This window comes from Marmota monax, unplaced genomic scaffold (genome assembly GCF_021218885.2).
Source record: "Marmota monax isolate L192 unplaced genomic scaffold, Marmota_monax_Labrador192_F-V1.1 WCK01_AAM20220418_F8-fsc00203, whole genome shotgun sequence".
NCBI classification, from domain to species: Eukaryota; Metazoa; Chordata; class Mammalia; order Rodentia; family Sciuridae; genus Marmota; species Marmota monax.
This window is the reverse complement of record NW_026694787.1, coordinates 1367290-1380676: the sequence shown is the minus strand read 5'-3', so window position 1 is coordinate 1380676 and position 13387 is coordinate 1367290. Positions and strand designations below refer to the sequence as shown.

The window sequence follows — 13387 nt, the reverse complement described above, 5'->3', positions numbered from 1 at the left end:
TCCATAATGCCTTTAGTGCATTTCATAACAAGGGAATATGTTACTTAGTATGCATTGCTGATGATAACTATAAATGTAAATGAATATTGGTGAAAATAAAAAATAATTATTTATAGCATTTATTCTACAAGTGCTGTTTTACCCTCCTGAGTTGCTCAGATTTCAGGCATGCACCACTGTACCAGGCAAAGTATACCTTTTTAAAAAGCTCATGATCAGAGAAAAGATAGGCTATTCAACAAATGATGCTGGGAAAAGTGGAAATCCGTATGTAATAGAATTAAAGTTAACTACTATCTCTCTCCCTGCACAAAAATCAACTCTAAGTAAATCAAAGACATAGTCCAGAAACCCTGTACATACTAAAGAAAATGTAGGCCCAACACTTCAACATATTTGCTCAGGAACTGACTTCCTTAGTAAGACTTCTATAGTGCAATAAATAAAATAAAAAAACAATAAATGGGATGACATTAAACTAAAAAGTTTCTTCACAGAAAAAGAACCAGTCAAGAGCATGAAGAGAGAGCCTATAGAACGGGAGACAATTTTTGCCATGTGCACCTCAGATAGGGCACTAATTTTCAGGACACAGAAAGAACTCAAGAAATTTAACACCAAGAAAAAAACTAAAGAACCCAATCAATAAATGGGCAAAAAACGTGAATAAACCCTTCTTAAAAGAACAAATATGAATGGTCAACAAATATATGAAAAAATGTTCAACATCTCCAGCAATTACAGAAATGTAAATTAAAACTACACTGAAATTTTATCTCATTCCAGTCAAAATGGCAGTTATCAAAAATACAAGGAACATTGGGCTGGAGATGTGGCTCAAGCGGTAGCGCGCTCGCCTGGCATGCGTGCGGCCCGGGTTCGATCCTCAGCACCACATACAAAGATGTTGTGTCCGCCGAATACTAGAAAATAAATATTAAAAAAATTCTCTCTCTCTCTTAAAAAAATACAAGGAACAATAAATGTTGGTGAGGATGTGGGAGAAGGGTACATTTGGGGCTGGGATTGTGGCTCAGTGGTAGAGCACTTGCCTAGCATGTGTGAGGCCCTGGGTTTGATCCTCAGCACCACATAAAAATAAAAAAATAAAATAAAGATAGTGTGTCCAGTTACAACTAAAAAATAAATATTAAAAATTTTTTAAAAAGGGCACACTTATACATTGTTGATGGGACTGCAAATTGGTGCAACCACTCTGGAAAATAGTATGGAGATTCCACAAAAAAGTAGGAATCTGGGGGCTGGGGGCTGGGGTTGTGGCTCAGTGGTAGAGTGCTTGCATAGCATGTGTGAGGCACTGTGTTTGATTCCCAGCACCACATAAACAAAACAAAACAAAAAACTAAATAAACAAAATAAAGCTTAAAAAAAGTAGGAATGGAACCACCATTTGATCCAGTGATCCCACTCCTTGGCATCTATCCAAAGAATTATAAAATCAACATACTACAGTGATGCATCCACACCAATGTTCATAGCAGCACAATTCATAATAGCTAAGCTAAGGAGCCAACCTAGGTGCCCCTCAATAGATGAATGGATAAAGAAATTGTGATATATATATACCATAAAATATTACTCAGGCATAAAGAATGACTTTATGACATTTGCCAGTCAATAGATGGATCTGGAGACCATCATGCTAAGTGAAATAAGGCAAACAACAATAAAGGGGAGGAGAGAGAAGTTCAATAGACAAAGGGTAATGAAGGTAAGGAAGGGGGATAGAAATAGGAAAGACAGCAGAATGAACCTAACATAATTTTCCCATGTACATGAGTGAATCCCACCATCATGTACCTCCACAAGAATGGGGTCCTAATTAGAATAAGATATAATCCATGGTTATATAATTTTATCAAAATGGTTTCTACTAACATCTATAACTAAAAAGAGCCAATTAAAAAAACTCATGTTCAAGGGGCTGGATCTCTGGCTCAGCAGTAGCCACTTGCCTGGCTAGTGTGAGGCACCTGGTTCAATTCTCAGCACCATGTAAAAACAAATAAAATAAAGATCTATCAACATTAAAAAAAATTCATGTTCAAGAGGAAATATTGAATATGTACAACAGAAAAAGGGGCCTATAGCTTTGTCTGTTATTTAGCCCCATTCCATTCCCCAAAGAGCTATAGGTTTTTTAAAGCACCTTTGCAAATAAGGAGACGTTTAAAACTTCTCATATACAAGAAAAGACTTATGAGAATTCAGAATTAGAACATCTGGATGGTTTAAGATGTACCACTTATTAGGTCATGTAACCTTGAACTTGTGTTTTCTCAAATGGTAATGATGAGGATTAAATGAAAATATCTGCAAGTGCTACCTGTTATTTTGGACTTTCAGTAGTCATGCTCTCCTTTCTTTACCCTTAAATCATAGTTTTATACAAATTCTCAGGAAAAAAAAAAAAACTGCTCATGAGTTAGGGACTAATAATGTCCGGTAGTTGACAATTAGCAAATTACTCTTTCCATAAAGGTAACTGAGGGAAGTTGTGTTGCCCTTATCTATACTGATATGAGATCCTCCGTGACTATGTGCTTTGCATAAAGTAGAACTTGAATTTTTTAGAAAATATGTTTATGGTTGCTATGTTAAGTATAGAAGTTATAATTTAAAAAACTTTCCACACACTTATGTGCTTGTATAGTAAAAGGGAAAGACTAATATAAGCTTTGTTTAAAAATGAGTGTTTAGGGTTGGCGGTGAGCTCTGTATTACATCACCTACCTAGTGTGCACGATGCCCTAGGTTTGATCCCCAGCAATACAAAAATAACTAAATAAACAACAACAACAAAAGCAAAACAACCAGTATTTATGGCTGGGGTGTAGCTCAGTAAGAGAGTACTTGCTTAGTGTGCATAAGGCCCTGGGTTCAATCCTCAGGACTGCAACAAACAAACAAACAATCAAAACCCCATAAATAAACCTAGTGTTTAAACTGATTCTCTAGAAAGCAGAAAGCAAACAAATGACTCATGAAAAAAATTTTAGAGCAATAGCAACTTGGGCTGGGGATGTAGCTTGGTGGTAGCATATTTAAGACCCTGGGTTTGGTCCCTAGTGTGTGCATACATGCTCACAGAGAAGCAACTTGGTCATTAAGCAAATGTAAGCATTAATTATACCCTAAAAATGATTTAATGCCTCAAAAGAGATTTAGTTCTGAGTGAAAAGATGAATTAAAATTTTAAAATTTTATTTTAATTTTTAGTTGACACAATAATTGTATGTATTTATGGCATACAGTATGACATTTCAATGTATGTATATGTGTTTACAATGTGTAATTAACACATCAGCATGAATTAAATTTGTCTTTCCATAATATTAGAATGAGAGGAAATATAATGGTTTGTATTATTTGTGTTCTTCAAACAATATTTAATTTACTACTCCAGCTTCCTGTTATAAACACACTCCAACCTGTCTCTATGGCCTTACCTACTTTTTCTGTAACTCTGATAAACAGCTAGGATGAAGAGTAGGGGGCACTCTAAGGCAATGCCCATAACCATTTCTTCCTAATGACAATGGGGGGCTCCAAAAGAACGAGGGCATAATTCTTGGAAAACTTAAGATCTGAGTTCATTTTTAGTTCTTATGCCTTTCTAAGGCAAAGATTGGTAAACTATGGCCTGTGGGCCAAATTTGGTTCATTGTATATTTTTTGCAAATAAAATTATATTGGCACTCAGTCATGCCCATTTGTTTATGGACTGTCTATAGCTGCTTTTGTGAGACAACAGTAGAGTTGATTAGTCATGAGAGAGAAAATATAGCCCATAAAACTTCAAATATCTATTTTCTGACCCTTTACAAAGTCTGTTGACCCCTATTCTAAGGCATCAGGAACCAGGAGACCTCAGCCCACCACAGCTAACCTGATAGAGGCAGGGAGTGAAACACATTGGCCTGATAAACATTTTGAGGCATGGGACAGGAGACAGAAAAAGTAGAAAGAATTCTATTTTCACATCACATAGGCATCTATTGGTTCATGCAATCTTTTCAATGACATATGAAAGGAATTTCTAAGAGTAATGCTAATAAGATAAAATATTTTAAATTGCTTACTTAATAGATAAAATCTAATCTTATTATTCATGTAAGAAACTATATCTTAAATTTCAAATTTAAAATTATTTAGGAATCCACTCACCTGAACAATTGAATGTACACCAACTGTTTGCATAGCTTGGCTTTCATCATCTGAGGTAATAGCAACAAAACTAAACCCCCGAAAAAGCTGATGTGCATTAGCACTAGGTGGAATGCCAGGTGAATCTGAAAAGAGGAAGAAATTACTAAGAATATTCCTTTGAAATGTAACTAAGGGAAGAATTGTTGATTTGTGTCCTTTATCACTTACTCTGGTGTTCTTCTCAGGCACCATGTACCTTCTGCTATCTAGGATACTTCAGTGAGGTGCTGTGTCAGATCTGTCCTGGTTACTCTACATCCTACTAGGATGTTACCACTCTAACATCCTACTCTCCAAAGCCTAGAAAATAAGTTTTTTTTTGTGGTGTTAAGGATTGAACCCAGGGCCTTGTGCATGAGAGGCAGGCATTCTACCAACCGAGCTATATCCCTAGCCCAAAAGTAACTAATTCTTTTGAAGAATATAATAAATTGAATTATTGGGTTAATAGTATTTGAAATTAGTGCCATCCTATTTAATCCCCTAGAACAATGGACAGTTTTATTATCTGAGTTGTTCAATATGGTAGCCAGTAGTCACATGAGGATACTGAGCATTTAAATGTGCCTATTGGGACTGTTTAATTTCAATTAATTTAAATTTAATTAGCCTCATGTGGCTACTCACTACCATACTGGACAGTGAAACCTTATATGATAATCTATCAATGCTATGGCTCCTAGTAAGTAGGGGAGACAGGTTGATATTTAGCAAATTTAGGGTCTTTTGTGAATACCATCAAGTGTTATCTTGGAAAAGATTTTCTGATTGAACAAGAAAATAATCTGCCATCTTATATTTGAGTGTTCATGTTTCCTCTTTACCTTTGGGAGTTTTTGCAGTAAACTCAGGATCAAAATAAAATGTATCTTCAGGTCTGCCAGTTGCAGGCTTAAAAGGTGGGTGAATTTCTCTTCTATACAGTTTCTGGAAGAAAAAAGAGAAACTTAGACATGTGTCAATTATAAACATATTTTAAACAAGTTTTTATCCTATACTTACATTCCAGTCTATTGTTGAGAAAAATGAATGCCTTTTAATTTCTTCAACTCCATCTGGTCCTGCTCCTATAAAAAATTGGTAGGTTCATTTCAAGGAGAAATGAATAAATAGATAATTATACATATTTACTTAGTTCTGATTTTGCTTTTAATATTTGTCTGAATATTTAATAATCCCATCACAAAAAAATCCACCCCACCCCCAAATAACTCCAAACACCAACACACACACAAAAGAAACAAACTAATTAGAATTTTTACCTAATCTGTTTGCAGGATTTCGTTTGAAAAGCATTCGTAAAAGACTCTGAGCTTCAGGACTCAAAAACTGTGGCATCCCAAGTTTGGCTCTAAATAATAGATCCACATAATAACATTTAATTTTTGAGACATCTTCATTTTTATTAAAAAATTTAGACTTTTTATATTGAAATACTCATAAATTCACACTCAGTTATAACAAACAATAGAGATCCTTTACCAAGTTTCCCCAATGATAACACTTTGAACTCTAATGTAACATCACAACCAGAATAATGACAATGCATGAATCTCATTAAGATGGCCCCAGTTTTATTTGCACTATGTGTTTATGTGTTTTTAGTTCTTTTGCCAGTTTTTTTTACTTTCCACATTTTTTATTAGTGCATTATAGTATGGACGTGCCATAGTTATTTTATCCATTTGCCTGTTGAAGGAATAAAACTGCTATGAATATTCATGTACAATTTTTAAATTTTAGCCCCCAAATCTTCTAATGGACTTCTTCATTTTCAGAAATTTGCAAAGAGTACTACTGTGAAAATAAGGTCATCTAAGCCTTAGTTCTGTTACTAAGAACTTTGTGATGCTGGGAAAACCAATCTCTTTCTGCTTGTCTTCATAAGCAAAGGAATGGGTGGGGGCTGGGGGTTTGGCTCAGTTGTAGAGTGACTTGCCTGGCATGCATGCAGTCCTGGGTTGTTAGATCCCTAGCACCACCAAAAAAGTAAATAAATAAAATAAATAAATAAAAGGAAGAAAAGAAAGAAAAGCAAAAGCAAAGGGATTGGATGCTAGATCAATGACCCTAAAACTATACACTTAGAAGTCTTTCTTGAAGGGAATTTTTAAAAATCCAATATTAAGAACGTGTACTTCATATGCTACTTTCCCCCTCTCAATCCCTTTAACAGCTCCTGCAGGGAAAGGGAACTGATTGATGGAAAAGGGGTTTGTGGAACACTGAAGACTGGCACACAGTCTGAAAACCACTGGCCTGAATGAGCTTATGGTCTGGTTCAGCTACAGTATATAATTTTCTTCTTTTTCCAAACCTACAAATTAAAGAAACCATGGTCCTGTAAGTATGAAAATAATAACAGAGTTAGAGAAAATGGCTAGAAGAGAAATTCCTATTTCAGAAATAGATCCATTTATTATTCACTGAGCTGTTACTGAGTTATTATGTGCCAGACAGTACTTAGTGCTATGGATACAGAACTAAATACAGCCCCCCCATGGTCAGTGGGGAAGATGAATATAGATAACCTTAGTACATTAGGAGGCAAACCTAGAAAAACATGGAAAGAATGCTAAGTGAACAGTAATGGATATCTAATTTAACATGGGACATTCTGAAAGGCCTTCAATGTAACCTAAAGGTTGAAAACTTAGTAATTTGGCCAGCATTCCCCCAAATTTTACTGAATAACATTAAGTTCCTCCAGACATATTGTACAAATAATAAAACATTTCATTAATATTATAGAATGAATATTACAGAATATGAATTTGTACAATGCTACCTATCATAGCCTTCTGTTGGAGACATAGAATAAAATACATTGCACATAAAAGGTTGAGAAATCTAGAGTCAAGAAATCATTCTTTTTTCTCTTCTATTTTTCTGGCACTAGGGATTGAACCTAGGGACATTATAACACTGATCTAAATTCCCAGCCCATTTTATTTTTTTGAGACAGGGTCTTGCCAAGTTGCCTAGGCTGTCCTCAAATCCTCCTGGGATTACAGGCATGTGCCACCACGCTGGGCTAAGAAACCATTATTTTCTGAACATTTGTCTCCAGCACCTCTTTTTCAGAGAATTCCTATTAAGTCTGTATAATTAGAGTTCTGGCCAGGGCAGCACACACCTGCAATTCAAGAGGCTAGAGTAGGAGGATTGCAAGTTCAAGACCAATCTGGGTAACTCAGCAATACCTTGTCTCAAAAGTAGAAAAGGGCTGAGGGTGTAGCTCCCGTAGTACAACACCTTCCCCCCCCCCCCAAAAAAAAATTAGGGTTATATTGAACAAAACTGAAGAAGCAGTGCTATATTAGGTATATTAGGCAGAGCTCTTGAAACAGTAGATTTTTTCCCCTAAGAAATAACTCCAAGGGTAGTAGAGAATGATCTGGATTGGGAAGAGGTGGTAGTTAGTAGATATTCTACATTGGAATGTGGATAAGAGGTATCCATGGCCTAAATGCTCAGACCCTGGGTTTAATCCTTAGCACCCACAACAACAAAACAAAAAGAATTCAATTGGCTGAATCACACTAATTATCAAATCTCACAAGTTCACCATAGTAAAAAAAAAAAGAAAAAGCAAAGTTAAAACAAACATTAAAAACCAAATTCATTAGACACCACTCCAAATGAAAGTTACTCAGGCTCTGAACAATTGGAAATAATTAAGAAAAATTAAGAAAATAATAAAGTATTCTGCGTTTCTTGGATGACCCTTAAAATTAACTAAACAGCCCCAGTCAATGAGAGAAAGTTCACTGTTTCAGAAAACATTTAACAAGTGAGAAAGGAATAATAGTAATAGAAAAATCACCATTTTTGAATCTTTTAAAAGATAATTGATTCAAGTACTTATTTTCAATGGATTAAAACATTAGACAAAAGCCTAACAGGGAACTTTGTAGTGGTGGGATCACAACTGGAATCACAGGAACTCATCACTGGTCGGACAACCTGGCATTGTAAACCTCTTAGCTTAACACAATAGGGAGCACTAAGTATAAGCTATGAAATAATCTTGCCAAAAGTTTAACAGAAAAGATGGAAGAGGGCTGGAGATGTGGCTCAGTTGTAGAGTATTATGCCTAGCATGCATGAGGCACTGGATCCTCAGCATTTGATCCCCAGCACCATAAAAAAAGAGGATAGAGAAACAAGTTAATATCACAAGGACAATAAAAAGGTTGTACATTCCTAAGAAAAGACTAATTGCTATGTAACCATGATAACAAGAGAACTATCAGAACTGGTTTTAAACCCTTACTTGATTCTCTCTTTTTTTAAATACTTATTTATTTTTTAGTTGTAGTTGGACACAATACCTTTATTTATTTATTTATTTATTTTTTTAATTTTTTTTTATTTTTTATTTTTTTTAATTTTTTATTGTTGGCTGTTCAAAACATTACATAGTTCTTGATATATCATATTTCACAATTTGATTCAAGTGGGTTATGAGCTCCCATTTTTACCCCATATACAGATTGCAGAATCACATCAGTTACACATCCATTGATTTACATATTGCCATACTAGTGTCTGTTGTATTCTGCTGCCTTTCCTATCCTCTACTATCCCCCCTCCCCTCGCCTCCCCTCCCCTCCCCTCCCCTCCCCTCCCCTCTTCTCTCTCTGCTCCCTCTACTGACATTCGTTTGTCCCCCTTATATTATTTTTCCCCTTCCCCTCACTTCCTCTTGTATGTACTTTTGTATAACTCTGAGGGTCTCCTTCCATTTCCATGCATTTTCCCTTCTCTCTCCCTTTCCCTCCCACCTCTCATCCCTGTTTAATGTTAATCTTCTTCTCCTGCTCTTCGACCCTACTCTGTTCTTAGTTACTCTCCTTATATCAAAGAAGACATTTGGCATTTGTTTTTTAGGGATTGGCTAGCTTCACTTAGCATAATCTGCTCTAATGCCATCCATTTCCCTGTAAATTCTATGATTTTGTCATTTTTTAATGCAGAGTAATACTCCATTGTGTATAAATGCCACATTTTTTTTATCCATTCATCCATTGAAGGGCATCTAGGTTGGTTCCACAGTCTAGCTATTGTGAATTGTGCTGCTATGAACATAGATGTAGCAGTGTCCCTGTAGCATGCTCTTTTTAGGTCTTTAGGGAATAGACCGAGAAGGGGAATAGCTGGGTCAAATGGTGGATCCATTCCCAGCTTTCCAAGAAATCTCCATACTGCTTTCCAAATTGGCTGCACCAATTTGCAGTCCCACCAGCAATGTACAAGTGTACCCTTTTCCCCACATCCTCGCCAGCACTTGTTGTTGTTTGACTTCATAATGGCTGCCAATCTAACTGGAGTGAGATGGTATCTTAGGGTGGTTTTGATTTGCATTTCTCTGACTGCTAGAGATGGTGAGCATTTTTTCATGTACTTGTTGATTGATTGTATGTCCTCCTCTGAGAAGTGTCTGTTCAGGTCCTTGGCCCATTTGTTGATTGGGTTGTTTGTTCTCTTATTGTCTAATTTTTTGAGTTCTTTGTATACTCTGGATATTAGGGCTCTATCTGAAGTGTGAGGAGTAAAGATTTGTTCCCAGGATGTAGGCTCCCTATTTACCTCTCTTATTGTTTCTTTTGCTGAGAAAAAAACTTTTTAGTTTGAGTAAGTCCCATTTGTTGATTCTAGATATTAACTTTTGTGCTATGGGTGTCCTATTGAGGAATTTGGAGCCCGACCCCACAGTATGTAGATCGTAGCCAACTTTTTCTTCTATCAGACGGCGTGTCTCTGATTTGATATCAAGCTCCTTGATCCATTTTGAATTCACTTTTGTGCATGGCGAGAGAAAGGGATTCAGTTTCATTTTGTTGCATATGGATTTCCAGTTTTCCCAGCACCATTTGTTGAAGATGCTATCCTTCCTCCATTGCATGCTTTTAGCCCCTTTATCAAATATAAGGTAGTTGTAGTTTTGTGGATTGGTTTCTGTGTCCTCTATTCTGTACCATTGGTCCACCCGCCTGTTTTGGTACCAGTACCATGCTGTTTTTGTTACTATTGCTCTGTAGTATAGTTTGAAGTCTGGTATCACTATACCGCCTGATTCACCCTTCCTGCTTAGCATTGTTTTTGCTATTCTGGGTCTTTTGTTTTTCCATATGAATTTCATGATTGCTTTCTCTATTTCTACAAGAAATGCCGTTGGGATTTTGATTGGCATTGCATTAAACCTGTAGAGAACTTTGGTAATATCGCCATTTTGATGATGTTAGTTCTGCCTATCCATGAACAGGGTATATTTTTCCATCTTCTAAGATCTTCTTCTATTTCTCTCTTTAGGGTTCTGTAGTTTTCATTGTATAAGTCTTTCACCTCTTTTGTTAGGTTGATTCCCAAGTATTTTATTTTTTTTGAAGATATTGTGAATGGAGTGGTTGTCCTCATTTCCATTTCAGAGGATTTGTCGCTGATATACAGGAATGCCTTTGATTTATGCGTGTTGATTTTATATCCTGCCACTTTGCTGAATTCATTTATTAGCTCTAATAGTTTCTTTGTAGACCCTTTTGGGTCTGCTAGGTATAGAATCATGTCATCTGCAAATAGTGATAATTTAAGTTCTTCTTTTCCTATTTTGATGCCTTTAATTTCTTTCGTCTGTCTAATTGCTCTGGCCAGTGTTTCGAGAACTATGTTGAACAGAAGTGGAGAGAGAGGGCATCCCTGTCTTGTTCCAGATTTTAGAGGGAATGCCTTCAATTTTTCTCCATTCAGAATGATGCTAGCCTGAGGCTTAGCATAGATTGCTTTTACAATATTGAGGTATGTTCCTGTTATCCCTAGTTTTTCTAGAGTTTTGAACATAAAGGGATGCTGTACTTTGTCAAATGCTTTTTCCGCATCTATCGAGATGATCATATGATTCTTATTTTTAAGTCTATTGATGTGGTGAATAACATTTATTGATTTCCGTATATTGAACCAGCCTTGCATCCCAGGGATGAATCCTACTTGATCATGGTGCACAATTTTTTTGATAAGTTTTTGTATCCGAGTGGCCAGAATTTTATTGAGGATTTTTGCATCTAGGTTCATTAGAGATATTGGTCTGTAGTTTTCTTTCTTTGAAGTGTCTTTGTCTGGTTTAGGTATCAGGGTGATGTTGGCCTCGTAGAATGAATTTGGAAGTTCTCCCTCTTTTTCTATTTCCCGAAGTAGCTTGAAAAGTATTGGTATTAGTTCCTCTTTAAAGGTTTTGTAAAACTCTGCTGTATACCCATCCGGTCCTGGGCTTTTCTTAGTTGGTAGTCTTTTGATGGTTTCTTCTATTTCCTCAATTGATATTGGTCTGTTTAGGTTGTCTATATCCTCCTGACTCAATCTGGGCAGATCATATGACTTAAGAAATTTGTCTATGCCTTCACTATCTTCTAATTTATTGGAGTATAAGGATTCAAAATAATTTTTGATTATCTTCTGTATTTCTGAAGTGTCTGTTGTGATATTGCCTCTTTCATCCCGTATGTTAGTAATTTGAGTTCTCTCTCTTCTTCTCTTCGCTAGCATGGCTAAGGGTCTGTCGATTTTGTTTATTTTTTCAAAGAACCAACTTTTAGTTTTGTCAATTTTTTCAATTGTTTCTTTTGTTTCGATTTCATTAATTTCAGCTCTGATTTTAATTATTTCTTGCCTTCTACTTCTTTTGCTGTTGTTTTGCTCTTCTTTTTCTAGGATTTTGAGATGAAGTATGAGATCATTTATTTGTTGGTTTCTTCTTTTTTTAAGGAATGAACTCCAAGCAATGAATTTTCCTCTTAGAACTGCTTTCAATGTGTCCCATAGATTCCGATATGTTGTGTCTGTGTTTTCATTAATCTCTAAGAATTTTTTAATTTCTTCCTTGATGTCTTCTATAACCCATTGATCATTCAGTAACCTATTGTTCATTCTCCAAGTGATGTATTCTTTTCCCTTCCTTCTTTTATCGTTGATTTTCAGTTCCATTCCATTATGATCAGATAGGATGCATGGTATTATCTCTACTCCTTTATATTGTCTAAGAGTTTCCCTGTGACATAATATATGATCTATTTTTGAGAAGGATCCATGTGCTGCTGAGAAAAAAGTGTAACTGCTTGATGTTGGGTGGTATACTCTATATATGTCAATTAAGTCTAGGTTATTAATTGTGTTATTGAGTTCTATAGTTTCCTTATTCAACTTTTGTTTGGAAGATCTGTCCAGTGGTGATAGAGGTGTGTTGAAGTCTCCCATGATTATTGTATGGTGGTCTATTAGACTCTTGAACTTGAGAAGAGTTTGTTTGATGAACATAGCTGCACCATTGTTTGGGGCATATATATTTATGATTGTTATGTCTTGTTGGTGTATGGTTCCCTTGAGCAGTATGTAGTATCCCTCTTTATCCCTTTTGATTAACTTTGGCTTGAAATCTATTTTATTTGATATGAGTATGGATACTCCTGCTTGTTTCCGAAGTCCATATGAGTGATATGATTTTTCCCAACCTTTCACCTTCAGCCTATGTATGTCTTTTCCTATCAAATGCGTCTCCTGTAGGCAGCATATTGTTGGGTCTTGTTTTGTGACCCATTCTACTAGCCTGTGTCTCTTGATTGGTGAGTTTAAGCCATTAACATTTAGGGTTATTATTGAGATATGGGTTGTTCTTCCAGCCATATTTGTTTATTTATGTTACTAAACATGGTTTGTTTTCCTCTTTGATTATTTTCCCCCCTTTAGTGTCCTACCTCCCACTGTTGGTTTTCATTGTTATTTTCCATTTCCTCTTCCTGTAATGTTTTGCCAAGGATGTTTTGAAGAGATGGTTTTCTAGCTGCAAATTCTTTTAACTTTTGTTTATCGTGGAAGGTTTTAATTTCATCTTCCATCCTGAAGCTTAATTTCGCTGGAAACACAATTCTTGGTTGGAACCCATTTTCTTTCAGTGTTTGAAATATGTTATTCCAGGATCTTCTAGCTTTCAGAGTCTGTGTTGAAAGATCAGCTGTTATCCTGATTGGCTTACCCCTAAATGTGATCTGCTTCCTTTCTCTTGTAGCTTTTAAAATTCTCTCCTTATTCTGTATGTTGGGCATCTTCATTATAATGTGTCTAGGTGTGGGTCTCTTATGATTTTGCACATTCGGCGTCCTGTAGG

The 13387-nt window shown here is 35.9% G+C and overlaps 1 protein-coding gene across 8 annotated transcripts in view; it reads right to left on the bottom strand.

Annotated features, from left to right (window-relative positions):
- Positions 1-13387, bottom strand: part of Rps6ka3 (ribosomal protein S6 kinase A3) — a 122359-nt gene that overhangs the window by 18955 nt on the left and 90017 nt on the right. For all 8 annotated transcript variants that reach the window (XM_046425828.2, XM_046425822.2, XM_046425821.2 and 5 more), the window contains 4 exons: positions 5493-5581; positions 5233-5297; positions 5055-5157; positions 4189-4313 (listed from right to left, as the gene is read on the bottom strand). In XM_046425828.2, the coding sequence (XP_046281784.1) occupies positions 4189-4313; positions 5055-5157; positions 5233-5297; positions 5493-5581 (382 nt within the window). The remainder of the gene's footprint in view (positions 1-4188; positions 4314-5054; positions 5158-5232; positions 5298-5492; positions 5582-13387) is intronic.